We start from the raw sequence: 24,235 nt of genomic DNA, 5'->3' as shown, positions 1-24,235 counted from the left end.
TGCAGGAGGGTATGCCAGGAGTAGCACCAGGCATGCCTAAAATTGAGGTGTAAACCTGGTGAAGTTACAATACAGGACTATTTGCAGGCCAAACAGTGGAAACAGCATAGACAGAGCAAAGCGATCCCACAGCCAACGGATCAGACCTAAGCTCTGCGGGCCTGCCATATCCAGTCGTGAATGGTAGTGGACAATGAAACAAATCACTGAATGAGGAGGCTCCACAAATATTCCCATCCCCAATGATGGGGAAGCTGAGCACATCAGTGCAAATGAGAAGACTGAAGTATTTGCAGCCATCTTCAGAGAGAAGTGCCGAGAGGATGATCCATCTCAGCCTCCTCCGGAGGTCCCCAGCATCACAGATGTCAGTCTTCAGCCAGTTTGATTCACTCCACAAGATATCAAGAAACAGCTGAAGGCACTGGATACTGTACAGTCAATGGGCCCTGATAACATTCCAGCAATAATACTGAAGGCTTGTGCTCCAGAACTTACCACGCCCCTAGCCAACCTGTTCCAGTACAGATACAACACAGGCATCTACTCGACTATGTGGAAAATTGCCCATGTATGTCCCGTTCACAAAAAGCAGGACAAATCCAACCCGGCCAACTACCGCCCCATCAGTGTACTCTCGTTCATCAGCAAAGTGATGGAAAGTGTTGTCAACAGTGCTAACAAGCAGCACCTACTCAGCAATAACCTGCTCACTGACCCTCAGTTTGTGTTCCGCCAGGGCCACTCAGCTTAATTTCAGACTATTGTCAGGGATATATATGGAGTTCGTAGCTGGGGAATGGAGTTTGGAGCAAAGACTGAAAACTATGGCTTCAGTCTTACCAATATTTAAGTGGATGAAATTTCTGCTCAGCTGGTAAAGCTTTTATAGAACACTGGTTTGGCCTCATAACAGGAGTAGTGTGTCCAATTCTGGGTGCCACAGTTTAGGAAAGATGTGAACGCATTAGAGAGAGAGTGCAGGAAAGAGAAATGAAAATGGTTCCAGGGATGAGGAACTTCAGTTCCTTAGATAGATTGGAGAGGTTGGGACTATTTTTCTTAGAGAAGAGAAAGTTGAGAGGAGATCTGATAGAGGTATTCGAAATCATGAAATCAACAGAGAAGATAGGGAGAAACTGTTCCCATTGGTGGAAGGATCGAGAAGCAGAGGGCACAGATTTAAGGTAATTGGCAAAAGCAGCAATGGCGACACGAGGACAACTTTTTCCGTAGCAAGTGGTTGGGATCATGAATGCACTGCCTGACAGAGTGGTGGTGGCAGATTCAACTGAGACATTCAAGAGGGAACTGGATTATTATCTGAAAAGGAAGAATGCGGGGAAGGCTGGGAAGTGGTATTAGGTAAATTGCTCCTTCAGAGAGCCAGCACAGACACAACAGGCCAAGTAGCCTCCTTTTGAATTGTGACCAGTGTTCTGTGATTCAGTACTGGATGTCGGATAGGCAGCGTGATAATTCAGCAGCAACTGCGGAGGAGTTGAGAGTACAGCTCAAGTCCTCTGGGGATAAGATGATTCAACATACGAGCTAAGAAATAACTGGTTATTTCAGATTTCCACTGTTACTTACACATTTAAAGACAACACTGTCAATTCAACAGATTGGATTTCTGAATCCCGTGAAACTCCATTTTTCATTGTCCTCACCTGAAATGTATATTGCTTCAGTTTGATCTCCTGAAATGTCAGATTTTTTCCCTCCTTTGGGACTTGATACCACCTGTACGATCTTAAGGCTTGAAGAAGCTGATTTTAGTTGTTTCTTGGAAAAACAGTAAAAGAACTTCCATTACACAAAACTATCTTCATAAGAGTTCAAATAATCATACTTAAGGACAGGAGGCGGCCGCTTGGCTCACTGTACCTGACTGATGCTAGCTCATTATCGGAACCATCCACCCATACCCAATTTCCCTGCTGGCCCCCACATTTTTTTAATATTCTTTAAATATTTATGGCATTCTTTCTTTAATGCTCAGCTTAAGTTGGCAACAAATTTCATCTTTCAATAACACTGATGAAAATTTTTTTCTAACCTTTCTTGTTATTCTTTAGTAATATCATTTATACCCTTTTGCTCAGCACCACTGGAAACAATCTTTCATTAAATAGCAATTTCAAACACTTCTCTCCCGTTGTCTTCTCCAATAAATGTTTTGTGATCTCCATAATGAGCCACATCTCCTCATCCCTAATATCACCCTGCCGAACTGACATCACAATTGCCCCATTGTTCCAACACCCATCGTATAATGGCCAACACATTCCCATCTACATGGAAGAAAACTCCCACAACTGGGAGAGGGGACAAGCCCTGAAAACATCCAATGGACATCGGATTACAACTAGAACAAGCCTGCAATATGTAAAGTTACATCAAAATCATTTCTCCTTTCCTTTCTAAAAAGGGACCATGGAAATATTTTCAATCTTTTTGACCAAAATTAAAAGACCAGGCTCTGAGTCAGATTGCACACTTGGGCTACGCTTTCCGATACATCACAATCTCGACAAACTTCATGACTGAAGTCACATTATGAAGGCAGAGGCAGCTTACTGTACTGGTAGCAATTCATTCTTCCAGTCTGTTTATACTGCTTGGACTCAATCCCAAGTAACTAGCCAACAATGATGTCTACAAAAATTCTCACTGCTGAATCCTATGAAAGGAACTATTTAGTTATTATTTAAAAATAAAACTCACATTTTGCTCCAAATAATTATAAACTCTACCACCCAATTAAAAAGTTACCCAGGCCAATAAAACAAAAATGATACACATTCAGAGATGGCTGGTGTCAAGAATGCAAAATTCTCTCCCTGGTGCAGGAAGAGGTGATCTGTCCAAGACTGTTGGGGAAGCACAGAAGAAATCTTATTCAGCAATAAGTGATGCCTCACCTTTTGTGGAGAAGTGGCATAAATTCCAGTCTGTTTGTTATTAGATAACTCTGAAGTGTTGGCGTATGGACTGGGAACTTTGGGTCTTTTAGCTGCCGAGTTGATGTTCTGCTGTGTTTTACACCTAGCCTTCACATCCATGCTGGTGCTTTGCACATCTCTGATGAAAATCCCTTTGTTTGTAACACTAAAATGCTTCTCTAACACGGGAGACATTTCCAAATGTGAAGATTTATTTTTCAGTGGTGTACCAAAGTCAGGTGAACGGGTAGTGTTTTGTTGAATGTTGCATGACGAGTCCAACATGATAGGAGTTTGACAACCAATCTCAGGCATCTCATAGTCATACAACAGTGACTGCTGCTCAATGATCTTCCCTTCTTTCTCCAGATATTCATCAAGCAAGTCGCTAACAAATGCTGATCTATTTTTAATAACTGCAGTGCTGGCACCTATTAAAAGGGAAGAAGACTATTTCAGGAAGAGTACCAAATTATGCAAGAGCTAATGACAATTTTATTGAAATATATACAATACCAGCAATTTGCACAAATCAGAATTTTCCTAATTCAACTCCAGTTTAGGGAGATCTTAAAGAGCATTTTTTTTTTTGCAGTTGTGCCTGCGAATCCCCTCGTACACGCAGATATCAACAAGGGTGTTGAGGGGGGGGGTGGAAAAGAGAGGGGAAAGCAGGCATGTCAATTCCGGTTCCTGTCACTTAATACAGAAAGTCAAAATATGTCTGCCTTGAGTGTTGCCCAATAATGGGAAATATCCCTGTACCAATATAAAAGCGTAAAACACTTCACACTGGCAATAAAGAGGAAGATTTTTGCAGCCAAAAAATGACAAGGAAAAAAATTATTGCACAAAAAAACCCACTAAGTACTCACACAGGCAAAGGTAGAATAGAAACATTGATTAGGTAGACAAATATAAACATACACTAATGCTCAATGACGAACCGAGCCAATGGCTTCAAACTGGAAGCAACAGCTTTTAATGCAAGTAGATGCTACACAGTAGCACACTTGAAAAAAAATCTCTGCACAATATAGACATCATCATTCTTTATTCAGGGAATCAGAATTAAAATAAAACACTTTCTTTGAGGATGTCCTGTTATTAATGGAAGTCTTTTTCAGTTGGAAAAGCAGTATAATCAATGCTACTAATTTTCCACACCCAAAGGCAATGCTGACTCCCCAGCTCAATGCCCATCACTGCAGAACTTCAACAGAGAGCAATAATTTCATCGAATACTATATAGCACAGGAGGTCGTCTTTTGGCCCATTGAGTCTGCATTCTGTCCCACAAGGCTTCTGAATGAAAACAAGTGGCTCATTTAGGGTCAGGATACTGACAGGTTCAGATTCCGACGCTTTACTGCTAAATCTACCAATTCTGTCCCAAGGAGAGGGCTGGATATAACGGTACCCCACTGGGCATGTTTTCGGCAGCAGCGCATGTAAAATATGAGGGGTGGCGAGTCCACTACCTTCTCACCCACCCCCAAGCTATCCCCCATAATATGTTTTTTTTTGGGGGGCGGGGGGGGGGGGGGGGGGGTGTAGATGCCATATGTTAATAATTACGGGTCAATGGAGCTTGTTGACGAGCCAATTGACCCCAATATTATGCTGTCCATGCCATAACACAGTTGGCATGGGCAGGCAGGCCGTGCGGGAGAAGGCAGCCTGTTCTTATAAACTATTTTTAAAAGGGTAGGAAGGAAGGGAGGTACTATCTTCAGAAAAGGAAGGTGGAGGAGGCCGGGGGGGGGCAGTGTCTGTCCCTCTCTTTCTCTGTCTGTCTCCCTCTTTCTGCCCTTCTCTCTTTGCCCTTTGCACATCAGGGGCACCCACCCCTGAAGACAGTGCCCCACTTCCTTCCTTCCTCCCTCCCTCTCTGCCTGCACTGCAAAACCCACACCTCTCGCCCCTCCTCCCTCAGTTGCCGATGCCTCCCTGCCCAAAACCCCTAACTTACCTCAGTCCCGGATCCATTGGAGCCATCACCTTGGACCTGCTTGCAGCACCCACTACTGAGGTATGATGCTGCTGGACTGCAAGAGCTGCCAGCCAATTTGATTAGCCGACAGCTCCCAAAAAGGGCAGGACTTCCTTCCAATGAGGGGCAGAAGCCCCACACTTGTTACTGTGTTGCCCACAGCGTATAACTGCTGCAAGGTGGACTTTTTCCACTCAGACAGTCAATGGCCCAACACTGGTGTTGCTTCTGGAGCAACCTTCGAAGGAGGAGTTTGACAGTAGCTGTATAAACTTGGAAAAGGAGAAGGTACAGGAGAAGGACAGACTATTGGGACAGCACAAGATCATTCACAGGCGGTTTCAATTGCATAGAACTATGGTTTAAATAATTTTATACATATTTTCATAAGCATTAATCCACATGATTCTGCAAAAGTTGATTAGGACCTGTCTTTGTACTAATCATGGGCTCGTAACTCGGAATTATCTTCTTCCTGAGTTCTTTCAAGCATGCATACAAAAGAAAAGCAAACATGATGAATGTTCTTGCTTACTTGAAGGTGATGGACTCAGTTTGTCATCAGGTGACCCAGGCTGCAGATTAAACTTGTGCTTCCAGCCCTTAATCTTGGTGAGATCATTTGTTTTTCCTGTCCGGGATATAAATGGAATCCCAGTTTCTGAAAGAAAGTAAGTCACAAGGTACTTGTGAAATAAGGGAAATTATAAGGACTGGGCTCAGCCATATATACTCTTTCCTAATGACCCTGACTGTGGGGATTTTCTCCATATACCCAGTATCAATATTCACCTGCAAAAGTGATACTGTAATCAGAAACTAAAACAAGATCAGTACAGATTCAGATTAGATAGAAGTTTGTGGTTCTGCAGATCAATACACTGGAAAAGCAGCTTCTTAGATCAAGGTACATCTGGGTAATACATTAAGTCTTTTAAGTTTGCCATGCAAATGTCATCCACAAACGAGGGTCTCAAGGACCAAACTAAACATTTCACTTGGTACAAATATGGTCCAGCTTTAGCCACTGAATTAACAGTAACAAATACTATAAAGACCTCTTCACCAATCTTTTCCCATGTTAATTTTGCCTTAAAGCATCTACAGCAAGTGCAACCAAACTACAGCCAGTGGATTCTGTCAATCTACCAGGAGGCTCAGACACCACAGTTCTGCTTTCTCCTTAATTTCCCACTTGCTAGTTGTCTAATTTGAGTTTCAGGGAGGTTTAGAAAGGGCTGTTCTTGGTTATTTTGCCTTATTGGTAGATAACCAGAACATCGTGATTGGTTATCAGCAACTATTATCATGCAAATTCATGAGAATATTAACTTATAATTTATAAGGGACTCAGGGCTCCAGAAGATGAACTTGATGGAAACTCCTGGTCTGGTGCTCCACCATGCAAACATTGGCAATAGAATTATCACTGCAACTGGTTAGTTAACCTGGTCAACACAGTTGGGTAATGCAAGAATGGCATCCTTACCAGACAGTGCTCTTTCCTTTTACCACATCCCCACCTTGACTGTACAAACTAGAAGATTGAAATACCAACAGACCATATAGTTAAGTTCAGGCCAATTCCTCTACTTATAGGAATATAAATGAAACCCTTACCCCGAATTCCATGGGACTCATTTACAGGAAAAGAGGAATTCAATTCAATACTTTGCACAGAAGCCAGTCCTAAATGCTTCACATTTAGACATTCGGTGAGTTGAAGGTCGCTTAATTTTATTCCAGCTAGATATAAAAAAGGATCAATATAAGCACAAAGCATAACAATTTGGAGAATATTCAAGTTATATCAGAGTCATTTAGTTCGGTTTAAGAATAGTTTAAAAGAAGGCACTACCAAAATCTGGGCTTTTGGTACAACTTGGATTTATGCCAGTCATACCTGTCCACTGACTTACTGATTGTGCCATTCGAATGGTGCACAAGGAGAGAAACAGCATCAGCCACTTTTACCCGACTTCCAAAGGACACTATGGCCGAAACTATACTTAGTCTACATACATACAAGGAAATTGAGAAGGGGGAAGAAACCTTAAAAAAGTGAATTTATTGCAATGCTAAAGATGCTTGTTATTATTTATGGCTAAGTGATGTATTTGTACTCTGAGATCACTTTGTTCCTGGACTTGCACCTTCCAAGTAATAAGTAACCTCCCTACTCTTCCTACACCTTTATCTTTGTTGAACTTCATTGTCAATAATTTGCCCATTCTGCAAGTTTATGAATGCCCTCCTGTAATTTGACGCAGTCTTCCCCAGTGTAGCTTGGCCATGGGGAATATGCATCTTGTGGGATGTGGGAAGTTGTGCAGGCACAAAGAACCTTGGATGACTACATCTGCAGGAAGTGTCACCAGCTGCAGAAACTTGAGCTCCGAGTTGCAGAGCTTGAGTGTCGGCTGGAGTCACTGCGGTGCATCCGCAAGGCTGAGGATTATGTGGATAACATGTTTAGAGAGTGGTCACACCGCAGCTAAGGACACAGGTAGAGAGGGGAAGGGTGACCACCAGAGTATCTAACAGGAACAAGCAGGTTGTGCAGAATCCCCTGAAGATATCTCACTCTCTGACTGCTTTTCCATTTTGGACACTGGTAAGCGAGATGGTTCTTCAGAGGACTGCAGCAAGAGCCAAGTTTGTGGCACCACAGGTGGCTCAGCTACACAGGAGGGGAGGTGGAAGAGCTATAGTGGTAGGGGATTCCATTGAGGAGCAGACAGGTGTTTCTGTGGCCGTAGATGTGACTCCAGGATGGGATGTTGCCTCCCTGGTGTCCAGGTCGAGGATGTCACAGAGCAGCTGCAGGACATTCTTTAGGGGGAGGGTGAACAGCCAGAGGTTGTGGTCCACACTGGGGCCAATGACAAAGGTAGGAAAAGGGAGGAGGTCCTGAAAGCAGATTTTAAGGAGTTAGGAAAGGAATTAAAAAGCAGGACCTCATGAGCAGTAATCTCAGGATTACTCCCAGTGCCATGTGCTGGTGAGTATAAGAATAGGAAAATTGAGCAGTTCAACATGTGGCTGGAGAAATGGAGTAGGAAGGAGGGCTTTAGATTTCTGAGCCAATTGGAACTGGTTCTGGGGCAGGTGGGACCTATAGGTGGGACAGGTTACACCTTAACAAGGCTGGGAGTAATGTCCTCACGGGGAGGTTTGCTAGCGCTATTGGGGAGGATTTAAACTAGATTGGCAGGGGGATGGAAATCTGAGGGGTTATTCAGGGTGCAGAGGGGAAAAACTGGCAGTGGGAAGTAGTGAAGTATCAACTGATAACAGGGATATATCAGAGAGAGTAGTATCAAGGTAGATAGAATATTTGGAGAGTTTGATAGAATCAGAGTAGGCAATAGTAAGTCATTAGATGGGGTCAGAATAAACGGGAAAGTAAAAAAAGTTTAAGTCAGGGCTAATGTGCATGTATGTGAATGCACGGAGTGTGGTTAATAAAATTGGTGAACTGCGGGCACAGGTTGACAAATAGAATTATGATATTATTGCTATAACAGAGATCTGGCTCAAAGGAGGGCAGGACTGGGTGTTAAATATTCCTGGGTACAAGGTGTTTAGGAGAGACAGGAAAGGAAGTGGCAGGGGGAAGGGGGTTGTGGTAAGAGTGTCAATATTGATTAAAGATGGCATTACAGTATCGGAGAAAGAGGATGTTCCACAGGGGTCAAGGACAGAGTCTCTCTGGCTAGAAGTAAGGAATGACAAAGGTGCAATAACATTGATCAGTGTAGCATAAAGGCCACCAATTAGTGGAAGGGGTGTGGAGAAACAAATTACGAAGAGGTGCAAGAATTATAGAGTAATCATAATGGGGACTTCAATTATCCAAATATAGACTAAGATTCAAATAGTACAAAGGGACAAGAGGGGCGAGAGTTCCTGGAATGTGTTCAAGATAATTTTCTGCAGCAGTATGCTTTCAGTCCAACAAAAGGACATGCACCGTTGGACCTGGTTCTGGGCAATGAGTTAGCCCAAGTGGATCAAATATCAGTGGGAGAGCCACTAGGGGACAGTGACCATTGTGTCATAAGGCTTAGTTTAATCATAGAAAAGGATAGAGAACAATCCAGAACAGGGATAATTAACATGGTGGAAAGCCAACTTCAATGGGTTGAGAATACATCCGAGTCGAGTGAGTTGGAATCAAATGTTGGCAGAAAAGATGGTGATTGAACAATGGGCCACCTTCAAAGAAAAAGTATCGCAGGCAATATCGGGGTATATTCCCTCGAAGGGGAAAGGTAGGACAAATAAATCCAGAGCGCCCTGGGTGACGAGTGAGATAGACGTAAAGATGAAAAGGAAGAAGTGCGTCTACAATAGATGTCAGGTAGAAAATACAATGGAGAATCAGGCTGACTATAGAGGGACCAGAGGGAAAGTGAAGAAACTAAAAAGAAAAGGAGAGAGCTTGAAAAGGGGCTGGTAACAAACATAAAAGGGAATCCCAAGGTCTTATATAAACAAATAAGTAATAAAAAGATAGTTAAAGAAAGAGTAGGGCCAATTAGGGGCAAAAAGGGCACTTACAATTAGAGGCAGCAGAAATAGCGGCGGTGTTGAACGAGTACTTTGCATCTGTCTTTACAGGGGGAGAAGATGCTACCCAGGCAAAGGTGAGAGGAGGTAACTGATAAACTAGAAGAACTTACAATCAAGAGGAAGGTATTGGAAAGGCTATCTTTACTTAAAATAGTCAAGGTACCAGGACCGGATGAGATGCATCCACGTATACTGATGGAAGAGAGAGTGGAAATTGCAGAAGCACTAGTGATAATCTTCCAGTCTTCCTTACACACAGGGGAGGTGCCAGAAGACTGGAGAATTGCGAATGTTACACCCTTGTTCAAAAAGGGGTGCAAGGATAAAGCTGGCAACTACAGGCCAGTCAGTTTGACCTCAGTGGTAGGGAAACTTCTGGAAACTATAGTACGGGATAAAATCAATAGTCACTTAGACAAGTACAGGATATTAAGGAAGGCCAGCATGCATTCATCAAGGGAAAATCACGTTTAACTGCCTTGGAGTTTTGTTTGAAGAGGTAACAGAGAAGGTTGATAAGGGGAATGCTGTTGATGTAGTGTATTTGGATTTTCAAAAGGCATTTGATACAGTGCCACACAACAGACTTGTGAGGAAAATTCTAGGTCATGAATTAAAGGGAACGTAGGCACTTGGATAAGAATTTGGCTGAGTGACAGGAAACAGAGTAGTAGTGGTAAATGGTTGTCGTTCAGATTGGAGGAAGACGCAAATGACTTCCCAGGAATGCTAGGGAACCAAGGGTCTAGTGAGGAGGAGGAATTGAAGGAAATTAGTATTACTAAAAAAACAGTGCTGGAGAAATTAATGGGGCTGAAAGTTGATAAATCCCCAGGGTCTGATAATCTGCATCCCAGGGTACTAAAGGAAATGGCCATGGAAATAGTGGATGCGTTGGCTGTCGCCTTCCAAAATTCTGTAGATTCTGGAACAGTCCCGGCAGATTGGAGGGTGGCAAATGTAACCCCACTATTTAAAAAAGGTAGGGAGGGAAAAAGCAGGGAATTACAGACCGGTTAGTCCAACATCAGTGGTAGGGAAAATGCTAGAGTCTATTATAAAGGATGTGATAATCGGGACACTTAGAAAATATCAACAGGAGTAGACAAAGTCAACATGGATTTATAAAAAGGAAATCATGTTTGACAAACCTACTGGAGTTTCTTGAGGACGTAACTAGCAGAATAGATAAGGGAGAACCAGTGGATGCGGTGTATTCGGATTTTCAGAAAGCTTTTGATAAAGTCCCATATAAGTGGTTAGTGTGCAATTAGTGGGATTGGGGGTAATATATTGGCATGGATTGTGAATAGGTTAGCAGACAAGAAACAAAGTAGGAATAAACGGGTCTTTTTCAGAATGCCAGACGGTGACTAGTGGGGTACCACAGGCACCAGTGCTTGGGCCCTAGCTATTCACAATATATATCAATGACTTGGATAAGGGAACCAAATGTAATATTTCCAAGTTTGCTGACAACACAAAACTAGGTGGGAATGTGAGCGGTGAGGAAGGTGTTAAGAGGCTTCAAGGTGATTTAGACAAGTTGAGTGAGTGGGCAAATACATGGCAGATGCAGTATAACCGTGGATAAGTGTGAAGTTACCCACTTAGGTAGGAAAAACAATGCAGTATGATTTAAATGGTGATAGATTGGGAAATATTGATGTACAAAGGAACCTGGGTGCCCTTGTACACCAATCACAAAGCAAGCATGCAATTGCAGCAAGCAGTTAAGAAGGCAAATGGTATGTTGGCCTTCATTGCAAGAGGGCTTGAGTATAGGAGCAAGGGTGTCTTACTTCAGCTATACAGGGCCTTGGTGAGACCATACCTGGAGTAGTGTGCGCAGTTTTGGTCTCCTTACCCAAGAAAGGATATACTTGCCAAAGAGGGAGTGCAGCAAAGGTTCACCAGACTGATTCTTGGGATGGCAGGATTGTCATATGAGGAGAGTGGGCTGACTAGGCCTGTTTTCACTGGAGTTTAGAAAAATAAGACGGGATCCCATTGAAACATATAAAGTTCTGGATGCAGGGATGATGTTTCCACTGGCTGGGAGGGATCTAGAACAAGGGGTCACAATCTCAGGTTATGGGGTAGGCCATTTAGAACTGAGATGAGGAGAAACCCCTCCACTCAGAGGGTGGTGAACCTATGGAATTCTCTACCACAGAGGGCTGTGGAGGCCAAGTCACTTAATATATTTAAGGAGGAAATAGATAGATTTCTAGACTCTCAAGGTGGCAAGGGGTATGGGGAGAGACGGGAGTATGGCGTTGAGATAGAGGATCAGCCATGATCATATTGAATGGCGGAGCCAGCTCAGAGGGCCAAATGACCTGCTCTTCCTCCTATTTTCTATGTTTCTGTGTCTGTAGTGGGGTTCCCCAGGGATCATTGTTGGGACTCTTACTCTTCCTGATATATTTTAATGACTTAGACTGTGGTGTGCAGGGCAGATGGTGTGAAGATTGGAAAGCGCTGTCAACTTCAAAAGGACATAAACATGTTGGTGGATTGGGCAGACAAGTGGTAGATTAAGTTCAATGCACAGAAGAGTGAGGTGATTCTTTTTGGCACAAAAAGTATGATGAGACAGAATAAAATAAAGGGAGAGTCTCTAAAGGAGCTGCAGCAACAGAGGAACCTCGGTGTATATGTACATAGGTCATTGAAGAGGGCAGGGCATGTGGAGAGAGCAGTTAATAAAGCATATAGTATCTTAGGCTTTATTTATAGGGGCACTGAATACAAAGGTAAGGTCATGTTGAACTTGTATAAGACACTAGTTAGGCCTCATCAGGAGTACTGCATCCAGTTCTTGGTGCCATACTTGAGAAAGAATGTGAAGGCTTTGGAGAGAGTGCAGAGGAGATTTACACAAATGATTCAAGTAATAAAGAACTGTAGTTATGAGATAGATTGGAGAGGTTGAGACTCGTTTCCTTGGAGAAAAGGTGGATGAGACGAGACTTGATAGAGGTGTTCAAGATTCTAAGGGGCATGGACAGGGTAAATGGTGAGAAACCGTTCCCACTGAAGAGAACATCAAGAACTAGAGGGAACAGGTTCAAAATAATTGGTAAAAGGAGTAAATGTGACGTGAGGAAAAATTTTACTCCCCGAGGGTGGTTGGAGTCTAGAACAAACTACCTGAAAAGGGTGGTGAGGCAGGTTTGATCGAGGTATTCAAATGGGAATTGGATTACTACCTGAAAAGAGAGAATATGCAAGGTTACGGGATAAGGCAAGGGAGCGGGACTAGGTGGAATGTTCTTTTGGAGAGCCTGTGCAGATGCGATGGGCCAAATGGCCTCCTTCTGCACTGTAAAAATACTGTGATACTGTAATGACCATCCCCTCCCCTCACCCCGCAACCAATTTTGCGTCATCCATAAATTAAGAAACAGTGTCTTTAATTTCAATGTTCAAATTGTTAATGCAAATGTCAGATGGTTTTGGGGGGAGGGGGGAGGAGGAGGATGTGATCGCGGAGTGGTCAGGGGTAGTTGGGGTGTAGTCAGGGGCTCCAGTAAAGTGGTTGTGGGGGGTGGGGTGGTCAATAGTACAATTAACCAGGAGTTACAACTGATTTTAAACCTTCCAACTTTTCTTGGATGACTATTCTGCTAAGTAAGTTGGAACCATCCGAAGTCTCAGACCTTGAATTGGAGTTTCAGTGGATTCCAGACGCAGGGTAATTGCCCTACAGAAGTTGAAACTTCCCAGGCAATTCCCATGCAGTCCCTGAATGGGCACTTCCGAGGGGTCCCCCAGCACATCTTCCGAGGTACAGCCATCCAGAGAACGGAAGATCTGGGCCAATATTTCTGCCATTTCTTTTGTGGCATTATCCTGTCTGTCCCTTAACGGTCCTACTCCCATCACAGACTTCATTTTTTAAAAAAAATAAGCCTGCAAAATATTTTATATTCTTTAATGCTCCTTGATAATTTTATTTCATAGTTCCTCATTGCCTTCTTAATTGTTCTTTTGCATGCTCCCCTAATCTCTTTGAATTCTTTATCATGCGCTTTTTCTGTGGTCTGTGTACTTAACGTTTACCTCTTTCCTAACCTTGTTCCCTTATGTCTTTATTCATCTATTCAACCCAACTAATGTTTAATTCATTCTTTCTTTTAGCAAAATATATTTCCCCTGCACACTGTTAAACAATATTTTAAATGTTTCCAATGTTGTTCTACATCATTGTTTGCCAATATAGTGCCCATTTTCCCAAGTTCTATTATCAGCCCCTCAAAATCAGTTTTTCTCCAATCTATTCACTTTGTTTTCATCACATTTACGTCCTTTTCCATTTTCAAGTGTGTTATATTATGGTCACTATTGTCTAGATGTTCCCTCCTTTTACTTCTCTTATTTGCTCTGGTTCATCCCCCATTACAAGATCCAACAGCAAATCTTCCCTTCTTGGGCTTTTTACATATTGGGTTAGAAAGGAGTCCTATACACATTGTAGGAACGCCATTCCCTTATCCCATTTACCTACCTCTTCTGTCCAATTAATATCAGGATGGTTAAATTTCCCCATGATTATTATTCTATATATTTTATTCAACTCCTTAATTTGTCTGCATATTTCTTCCTCCACCTCCCTTCCACTACTTCTTCAACAAGTCTTTATTCTACACATAACATAAAATATCTTTTTAAGTATGTGAGGACATGTGGAAAAAAGCTTACCTTGTCCTGCTGGGTAATAGAAGAAATAGAGGAAAGGGGGAGGCAGTTAAAAACTAGAGTCCATATTACACCACAGCAGACTTGGCTGGTTGACTGAGTGCAAAACTGTCTTGTTACAATGTGCTCATCAAGGCGAGGGTTATTAATACATGTGGAACGTTCTGAGCTATTAATGCTGGGGAATGGAAGTTTCAGGTAGCCAGTGTCAGCATTAAGAATTACCATATCAAGTATAGTACAGTTAGATCAAGACTAAAGCTCCTTCTATCTGCTCCAATGTGCTTTCGAATAGCACACTGGGATACAGTGGCATCGTGATTAATTTACTTGAACTAGTAGCCCAAAGGGCTGGATTAATGATCCAGAGACATGGTTCCCCTAGCATGACAGCTGCGGAATTTAAATATTATTAAATAAATAAACCTTTAATAAGAGAACTACTATCAGTAATTCTGAACATGAACTTACCGATTGTCATAAAAACTCATTTAGTTCACTGATGTCCTTTAGAGAAGGAAATCTGTTGTGGCCTATGTTTGACTTAAGAGTGAACCATATTGCTGTGGACCCTAAGTGCCCACTGAAACGGCCTATCAAGCTACTCAAAACCACTACGTTCAACAGCACTGAGGGAGCACCTTCAGCATACATACTGCAGAGTTCAAGAAGACAGCTCAACACCATTTTCTCAAGGGCAACTAGGGATGGGAAATAAATGCTGGTCTTTCCAGTGATGCCCACATCACGTGAAGGAATTTTAAAAAAACTTCCTATTCCGCCAATATGACTCTTTCAATACAGCTCTGGTGCCAATATTGGCCTGTGGGCCTCCCTACACATGGAAATGTCAAATGCTTTCCTTTATCAGCCAGAAACTGCTCAATCCTACACCTAGATTGGATTTTAACCCAGATCCAAAATGAAAGGTCATTGCCATGTACATTTTTGCCCATCTGCAGAGGTTGAATGAAATGATGGATGGGAATGGAAATTTAACAATCACATGTAAACCTAAGAGAACAAAAGTGAAAATGTACTAACATTTCTGTAGTGCTGGATGAAGTATTTCATGTGTCCCATTCCATCTCAGATCATCCCGTAGCTTCTGCTCAAGGTTTCCAATCTCCACTATGTCACCCAGGGAACCTGTTAGAGAGTTTTACAGTTAGGATCAGAGATTGCCAGCAGGATAAGAAAAGCTTCCTCTGCATTTCAGAAAGCCAAGTTTTGGAAGAAACTCCTTCGCGGGACTTCAAATTCTTCACACAGTCCGAGAATTGAGGAGATTTCTCAACCAATTTTTCATGTTTACACACTAGAATGCCAAGTTTCTTTCTCCCTAAGCTTCTGAACTCTTGCAATAGTTCCACCCAGCTGCCTCTCTGCTTTAGGGTCTTCCATCATCCTGTACCAGGTTATGCCACTCATTTCTTCCTCGCAATTAGTTGCAAATATTCAAGCGTGCAAAATTCTCAAACGAGGGAGCCAGTTCGATCTGATATTGAGGCAGTAGATAAAGAGTACGTTCTTCCTTCTTTATTGCTCTTAGCCATGAACAATCCAACCCAAGGTAACCTCCAGTAGGTGAACCTTACAGCTGTCAGGTGTTGCAATGAAGCAACATGAATGATGAAATAGAATAGAGTTTCAAAAGGACCTGAACTTACACACAATCTTATCTAAAAGAAATGATATTCCGTGTGGTTCCACGTTTCCCACCGTGACCAATATATTTTCTTAAAATAGCACATTAAGACAATATCTGACAAAAATATTTCCTGCATTAAGCCATTCCTGCTCAGGAAACACCTTTTCAAAATGCATATATTTGGGGCATTCACTAAGTTATAAAAGCTTGAATTCCAAATTGAAAGGTCATGCACACTAGCAGAACACCTGCTCAATTAAACATAAGGCACCAGCTAAGAAATCTAACTAACGCATATTACAAAGCACTAATGTTTCAAAAATGATAAAGAGTGTTGTTTCCTCCCCGTCACAATGCTTTCGTGAAAAGGTACAGATAACAAATTCTTTCTGGAAGAGTTAAAAGAAAAATGTATTTGGCTTCCCCAACAGCTAGGCAGGAAATCCTCTGCCTACACCAGTACTGAACTGAAGAACCTGAGAATATTCTAGGACCCATGCCCATCTTGTGTCAGAGCAGTTAGGTAGGTACAAAACTCACTGAAAAAATACAAGTCCGCCAGCATCTGCTTTGCTGGTACAACTGACAAGAATGTCTCTGTATTAGATGAAATATGGGGGACAGGGAAGAGGGGAAAGAGATGAAAACAACTGCCATTCCTTATTACCACATTGGCTGGGAAGTGTGCATGTGGTTCCAAGAGAATGGTAAGATATGACTGTGATGCTCTTTGAGGGCATGATAGTCTATCCATCTAGGTTCATGAATGAGGAATCATTACTCGTGCAAGGTACTGCATAGCGGCCAATACCTGAGGCGGGCTCCAAGAGTCAGGAGATTTAGAAGAGGTGGGGGGTAGAAATAGAGCAAAGAAACAACAAATTGCAATAACCAGATTAAGAAAGTGGAGATATAAACAAGCATCAATATCATTCCAGCAACATAATGGATAGACATACAGGTGGACTCTGTGTAAATAAAATTGCACATTTGTTACTGACCTTTAAAGCTGAATGACCCTTCTATTTGCAATACATTTTCGACAGGCATAATTTCTCTCATTTGTTTCATGGGCCCTTGATTATTCATATTCTCGTGGATTTTTATTGCACCATCCTTTATGGGAATTATTGTCTTCAGTTCCTCCTTAGACTCTTGATCATTCGTGGTACCGTGGATTTTTACTGCATTGAAGAGGGGCTTTTTTTCACACCGTTTCCTAGGCCTTCGACTATTTGCAACGTCCTGTGAAGGAGCAGGATAAAGTAAACACTAATCGTGCACTGCTGAGCAAGGAGGAGGAATGGCATGGTGTGACGCTCCATCCATGCACTGGGGTATGGGAGCAGGGTAGTTAGTTACTGAACTAGCAATCCAGAGGAAAAACAGAAACCTGAAGTAAAAATCGAAAATGCTGGAAATATTCAGCAGGTCAGGCAGCATCTATGGAGAGAAATAGAGTTAACGTTTCAGGTCTGTGACATTTCATCAGAACTGGGAAAAGTTCGACACGTAACAGGTTTTGAGCAAGAGGTGGATGGGACAAGGACAAAAGGAAGGTCTGTGATAGGGTGAAAGTCAGGAGAAATTGAATGACAGAAGAGTTAGTCTTCCAGGGCCAAAGGGAATGGTGATAGGGCAAGGAAAGAAATAACGAAATAAAAGATATGTCTCGAGCAGGTGTGCTGCTGTCTGAAAGGAAAAAATAACAGAACAAGCAAAGAAAAGGAAGCACAATGGGGGCAGAGTGTTTCTGTTTGAAACTGTTGAATTCGATGTTGAGTCCAGACAGCTGTAAAATGCCTAACTGAAAGATGAGTTGCTGTTCCTGAAGTTCATGTTGAGCTTCACTGGAACACTGCAGTAGGCCAAGGAAAGAAACATCAGCCAGGGAACAAAGCAGGGAATTAAAACGACAGGCCACTGGAAGCTCGGGATCATGCCTGCGGACAGCACAGGAGGTGTTCTACAAAGCCGTCACTGATCTGTGTTTGGTTTCACCAGTGTAGTGGCCCACATTGTGAGCAGCGAATACAGTAGACTAGATTGAAAGAATTACAGAAGCTGCTTCACCAGGAAGGAGTGTTTGGGGCCGTGGACAGTGAGGAGAAGGGGAAAGATAAAAGGGCAGGTGTTATGTCATGGGAAGAGGATAGGGTGTTGGGGGTGACTGAGCAGTGGACCAGGGTATCATGGAGGAAACTATCCCCGCTGAAAGGGATGATGATGTGTTTGGTGGCGAAATCATTCTGGAGGTGGTAGAAATGGAGAAAAATGAGAAATTATTCGCAAGTGTGTCAATATCTTGTCATTTATTGCAAGCCCCCTCTGCACCGACTGCCCCCTCCGATTGGGAACATCTGTAAATTTAGAAATTGTAATTTTGATTCCAAAGTCCAAATGGTTAGTGTAAATTGTGAACAGCACTGATCACTGTGGAACACCATTCCCACCTTTACACCCACTCTCTGCTTTCTGTCTTGAGGCCAGCTTGCAATCAATTCTCCATCCATCTGACTTTATTCATTAGTCTTTTACATGGTACCTTATCAAAGGCTTTTTGAAAATCTAGTTAAATTACATCTACTACATTACCCTAGTCTACTCTCTGATACCTCTTCAAAAAATGCAACGAAATTGGGCAAGCAAGACTTTCCCTTTTGAAATCCATGCTGACTATTCATGTTAGTTTTTTCATTTCTAGGTGCTCTTCTAATCTCTCCTTTGGCAGGGATTCCATTATTTTTCCTGCCAACAGCATTAAACTGACTGGTCCATACAGCTAGGCCTGAACCAGAGTCTTATCAGTCATAATTATTAAGTAATGAATGCTCAGTAAGTGACTTTTTAAAAAAAATTTATTCACGAGATGCGGGCTTCGCTGGCTGGGCCAGTATTTATTGTCCATCCCTAGTTGCCCAAGAGGAGGTGGTGGTGAGCTGCCTTCTTGAACCACTGCAGTCCATGTGGTGTAGGTACACCCACAGTGCTGTTAGGGAGGGAGTTCCAGGATATTGACACAGTGAGAGAAGGAACGGCGATATATTTCCAAGTCAGGATGGTGAGTGACTTGGAGGGGAACTTCCAGGTGGTGGTGTTCCCATCTATCTGCTGCCCTTGTCCTTCTAGATGGTTGTGGGTTTGGAAGGTGTTGTCAAAGGAACCTTGGTGAATTCCTGCAGTGCATCTTGTAGATGGTACACACTGCTGCTACTGTGCGTCAGTGGTGGAGGGAGTGAATGTCATGGATGTGGTGCCAATCAAGCAGGCTGCTTTGTCCTGGACGGTGTCAAGCTTCTTGAGTGTTCTGGGATCTGCAGTCATCCGGGCAAGTGGGATGTATTCCATCACACTCCTGACTTGTGCCTTGTAGATGAAGGACAGCATTTTGTATCTGCATTCTTTAAATTTTCTAAAAGACATGCATTTATACAGCGCATTAACGTAGGAATTTAAATAGGGGACAGGAGTGGAAAACAAATAAAAAGTGACACTTACCCAAAGGTGATATTAGGGCAGATAACCAAGAGCTTGGTCAAAGAGGCAAGTTTCCAGGACGGTCTTAGAGGAGGAGAGTACGTTGAGGTGCGGAGAGTAGAAGGAAGGAATTCCAGAGCTTAAGGCCCAGAAGGTTGAAGGTACAGCTGCCAATGGTGGAGTAAAGGAGTTGGGGAAGGAGGAATTTTTAAGTCGCTGGGCTGGAGAACATTAAATGGAAATAGAGGATTGAGGCCATGAAGGGGGCATAAACATGAAGATGAGAGTTTTAAAACTGAGGCTATGGTGGACTGGGAGCCAATATAAGTCAGTGCTCACAGGGATGAGGGTGAATCAACTTCCACCCAACCCTTCATGGTCGCCATGCTGGCCGATACCGTTAACGGTTCTCTCTTCAGCTCTGTCCTTCTCTTCTTTACACGTGCAGTGGTTACCTCTCGCCTCAAAAAAAAAAGCAACCCTTGACTCCATCCTTGCAAACTACTGTCCCACCTCCAACCTCCCTTTCCTCTCCAAAGTCCTTGAACATGCTGTCGCCTACAAAATCCATGACTATCTCTCCCGGAACTTCATGTTTGAATGCCTCCAATCAGATTTCCATTCCTTCCATAGTACCGAAACAGCTCTCAAAGTCACAAATAACTTCCTATGTGATTGTGACAAAAGTAAACTTTCCCTCCGCGTCCTGTGTGCAGCCTTTGACACAGTTGACCATACCATCTCCCTCCAGCATCTCTCCACTACCGCCCAGCTTGATGGGACTGCTCTCACCTGGTTCCATTTGTATTTAATCATAGCCAGAAAATCACTTGCAGTGGTTTCTCTTCCCACTCTTGCACCATTACCTCTGGTGTCCATCTATCCTTGGCCCCTTCTATTTCTCATCTACATGCCGCCCCTTGCTGACATCATCTGAAAGCACACTTTTCACTTTTACGCTGACGACACCCAGCTCACCCTCACCATCACTGCTCTCGTTCCCCCAGCTGTTGCTAAATGATCAGATTGCTTATCCGACATCCAGTGCTGGGTGAGCAGAAAATTCTTCAAATTAAATATTGGGAAATTTGAAGCCATTGCTTTCAGTCCCTGCTCCAAACTCTATTCCCAGTTATTGATTCCATCCCTCTCCCTGGCAACAGGCAGAGATTAAACCAGTCTTTTCGCAATCTTGGTGGCACATTTGATTGCAAGATGAGCTTTCAACCACATATTTGTGCCATTACCAAGACTGCCTATTCCCAACTCCACATCGCCCGACTTCACCCATCTCAGTTTATCTTCTGCTGAAACCCTCATTCATGCTTTCGTTACCTCTGAACTCAACTATTCCAACACACTCCTGGCTGGTGTCCTACATTCTACCCTCCGTGAATTCTACACCATCCAAAACTCTGTTGCCTGCATCTTTAACTCGCAGTTCATCGATCACCCCTGTGCTTGCTGACCTCCATTGGCTCCCAGTCAAGGAATACCTGGATTTTAAAATGCTCATCTCCGTTTTCAAATCCCACCATGGCCTTGTCCCTCCCTATCGCTATAATCTGCTCCAGCCCCACAACCCTCTGAGATATCTGTGCTCCTCTAATTCTGGTCTGTTGAGCATCCCTGATTTTAATTGCTTCTGATAATTATAAATGAATTGTATCTAACTTTATGCAGGTCAAGGGCATTAATTGGGTTTTCATTTGAGCACATGTAAAGAAACTCTTACTTAAACTGTGGTATGGTTGAGTTAGGAGATGTATGCTTGTAATGTTCCACTTTGTAAATAAATCTAAGACCAAGCAACGATTGGCTCTGGCACCATCCTTTACCAAATGACTTTCCTGAGTACAACAGTTCATTTGTGGCTGTGCCTTCCGCTCCCTGGGCCCTAAGCTCTGGAAGATCCTCCCTACACCTCTCTGCCTCTCTCTTTCCTCCTTTAAGAGGCTCCTTAAAACCTACCTCATGGAACTTTGTACAAGTTAGAATGCAGGTAGCAGAGTTTTGGACGAGCTCAAGGTAATGGAGGTTGGAAGCTGGGAAGCTGGCATGGAGACCATTGGAATAATTGGTTCCAAAGGCAATGGAAACACAGATGAGCTTCAGCAAATGGGCTGAATCAGGGGCAGAGGCAAGCAACGGTCCACAGTTGGATGTACGCCGTCCTTATTGTGGAAAGGACATGTTGGAAGCTCAGCTCAGGGTCAAATAGGACCAATGATGCAAGCAGTCCAGTCCAGTTTTGGTCAGTGACCAAAGAGGGAGCTGGAATTAGTAGCAAGGGAACAGAGATTGTGGTTGGCAGGGGGGAGATAGGGTGGACAGGGTCAAAGACAAAGGCTTTAATGTTTAACTGGAGGAAGTTTCAGCATATCCATGACAAGGGTGCCAACAACACAGAGGTGGTGGAGGGGTTGAGAGAGGTGATAGTACGGTACAACAGGGTGCTGTCAGTGTGCACCTGACCTCATATGATGTCTGAGTGACAGTATGAAATGAAATATAGGAGACCCCAAGGATAGATCCCTAGGGGACTTGAGGCAATGGTGCAGAGGCAAGAAGTCAAACCATTTCAGGAGATACTCATTGTTGGAAGGTAGAGTGGAAGGTGCAGAGGAAGCGGTTTTAAGAAGGCAGATGATAGTAGAGAAAAGAAACCTGATGATGATCCCGGCTGCAATGGGAGGAGAGCAGGGCCCACAGCGCTTGATGTGGCCCAGCTAGATCCAGCAGTGAATGGTTAAATCATTGTTTGCCATAGATATTCAAGACTGTGGTCCTTGGATTTAATGCAGCAAAGATGAGGGCCATGCCAGGGTAGTGACCAGGGTGGAAGAGTTCAGGGCTCTGTTGGGGACAGGCAGCAGTGGCAAAGACAAAAATGCGAGTTGATAGCTGCTGACATAGCATGGCGAACAGAGGATCAAAGACTGGACAGTTGGGAATATATGGGAAAGCTCTCTTCCAGCCTTCAGTAAATGTAGAATAGCTCAAAATTTCATCTTATAAATAATTTGATTACAGTTAAACATCAAAGCTTGTGGAAACCTAGATAAAGTTGTAATCTGGATTACATTCCAATGATTTAATCCCACAGGACAGATCCATTGAATGCATCTGTGCATTTAAAGTCAATACAGTCAGAATACACTCAAATTACAGACATATTTACATCACTGGATGAAACATTGCCAGAAACAGTTGGGGGGGTGGGGAGGGGGTGCCTAGGTTTTGTAATCTGAAAGCATCAGGCATCAGAATGTATGGTGGGTTCCACAAAGACAATTGTATATCCATTGTAAATGTTAAAATCTTGAAACTTACACTCAATGTTATTCTCGCCAATTACTGTCTGATGCCTATATACTTGACTAAATTCACCGGGCTCCTATTAGCAAGGCCTTTGGCCATCTTTTTTAAATTATAATTTTCTTCCCCAAAAAACTATAATTGACCATATTTACCTGTTTTGAGGTCTTTACATCTCGCAATGCAGTGCCATAAGGATTATAGAAGTGTTTTAGCTGCCTGATAAATTTGTTTTCATACTTTGTCACAGCAAAGAACTCAGTCTGTTGAAAGACAAACGTGTAGACCCGAGGATCATTCAGGTTTAGCTTCTCAATGATTCCATCAGCCACAATGATGTGCAACTGGGGGATATATCGATGCATTGAATGAAGGATTGCATTACCTTCTTCTGCAGTAGGGCAGTTGGTTAATCGGAGTTTGGCAAAAGACACTGGCTTGACCATCCACTCTTTCCCAGAAACACTGCCATTTGGGTGGAAATAAAGCCTCCCCATCACATGTGGGGTTGCCTTCCCATTTATCTGCCATTTGCACCCATTATATCGATAGCGGTAGTTGTCCACCGGAGAGATGTCCATTGCCATGATGTAGTTTTTCTCGGGATCCAGCCCCGAAACGGAATATTCACAGTATGGGAACATAAACCTCCCGCGTTTGGACATCCTCATCTCGGTGCCCAAGTTGTAAAATTTGTCCCAGATGCTCCATTTCTTCAGGTAGACTTTGACATTGCCAGACTTGAGGCAGGATGGTGGGGACTTCATCATGTCATTGCCCTCTAGTCGGCGGCCATGGCTGGGGCTGATGGCTGGAGGAGCTGCTCGCTCCATGTCCGAGTGGGTGTCCGCAGCGACGGCTATTACAATCGGTGCTCCGCCTCGGATCACTGGCCGGCCGTGGAATCAGCGAGGGGGGGGAGAGAGAGAGAAGCCCGGCCGCTGCCGGCTGCTGTCAGCCATCGCCCGGGGTGAGGCAGCCGCTCCAGGCTCGGCTCGGGAAGGACATCCTGCAAACAAAGAGAGAAAAGAAATTCCTTTAAAACCAGGAGAACTGGCGACCAAACTCACATGGAGGAGCCTGCGGACTGCACCCCAATTACAGCTTTCACTGTGTCACTGTGTGTGTGGGAAATGCCTGAGACAATGGCGGGGGAAGCGGCCCCGGGCAGCAGCACCGAGCCCGACATGTGACTGCGGCCGGGCCGGGGCGAGGCCGGGGGCCGGGGGCCGGGGCCCGCTCCCCTCAAGCCGCTTCCTGCGGTTAACGGGATCGCAGCGAGGCCTCGGCCTCAGCCCCGCCACCCGGCCGCAGCCGAACAAAAGGCGCCTCGGCCTCGCGTTGCCAAGCCCACCCCCGGGCTCTGACCGCTCTCTCTCTCCCTCTCTGTCCCCTCCAGCCCCGGGGCCGTTACAATTCTCCCCCCTCTCTTCACCTCCGACTATTCGCAGTAGATTAGCGGCCGGGCCGGACGCTGCCCCAGCGGAGCCGCTCTTGTCCGGGACTCAGAGCCGAGCCCAGGCCCCAGGCCTCTAAAGAGCACGCAGCGGCCCCGCACCACGTGACCGCCCC

At 43.8% G+C, this 24,235-nt stretch overlaps 1 protein-coding gene across 4 annotated transcripts in view; it reads right to left on the bottom strand.

Annotated features, from left to right (window-relative positions):
- Nucleotides 1–24,235, bottom strand: part of LOC144671331 (uncharacterized) — a 95,185-nt gene extending 70,950 nt beyond the window's left edge. For all 4 annotated transcript variants that reach the window (XM_078533159.1, XM_078533160.1, XM_078533162.1 and 1 more), the window contains exons 1-8: nt 24,099–24,235; nt 22,819–23,672; nt 16,870–17,113; nt 15,262–15,366; nt 6,559–6,684; nt 5,474–5,599; nt 2,925–3,376; nt 1,671–1,785 (exon numbers count right to left, since the gene is read on the bottom strand). In XM_078533159.1, coding sequence (XP_078389285.1) covers nt 1,671–1,785; nt 2,925–3,376; nt 5,474–5,599; nt 6,559–6,684; nt 15,262–15,366; nt 16,870–17,113; nt 22,819–23,496 — 1,846 coding nt within the window. In that variant the 5' untranslated portion in view covers nt 23,497–23,672; nt 24,099–24,235. The remainder of the gene's footprint in view (nt 1–1,670; nt 1,786–2,924; nt 3,377–5,473; nt 5,600–6,558; nt 6,685–15,261; nt 15,367–16,869; nt 17,114–22,818; nt 23,673–24,098) is intronic.

The sequence above is a fragment of the Cetorhinus maximus genome, chromosome 32 (assembly GCF_964194155.1).
Source record: "Cetorhinus maximus chromosome 32, sCetMax3.hap1.1, whole genome shotgun sequence".
Lineage (NCBI taxonomy): Eukaryota > Metazoa > Chordata > Chondrichthyes > Lamniformes > Cetorhinidae > Cetorhinus > Cetorhinus maximus.
This window is presented reverse-complemented; position numbering and strand designations above follow the sequence as displayed.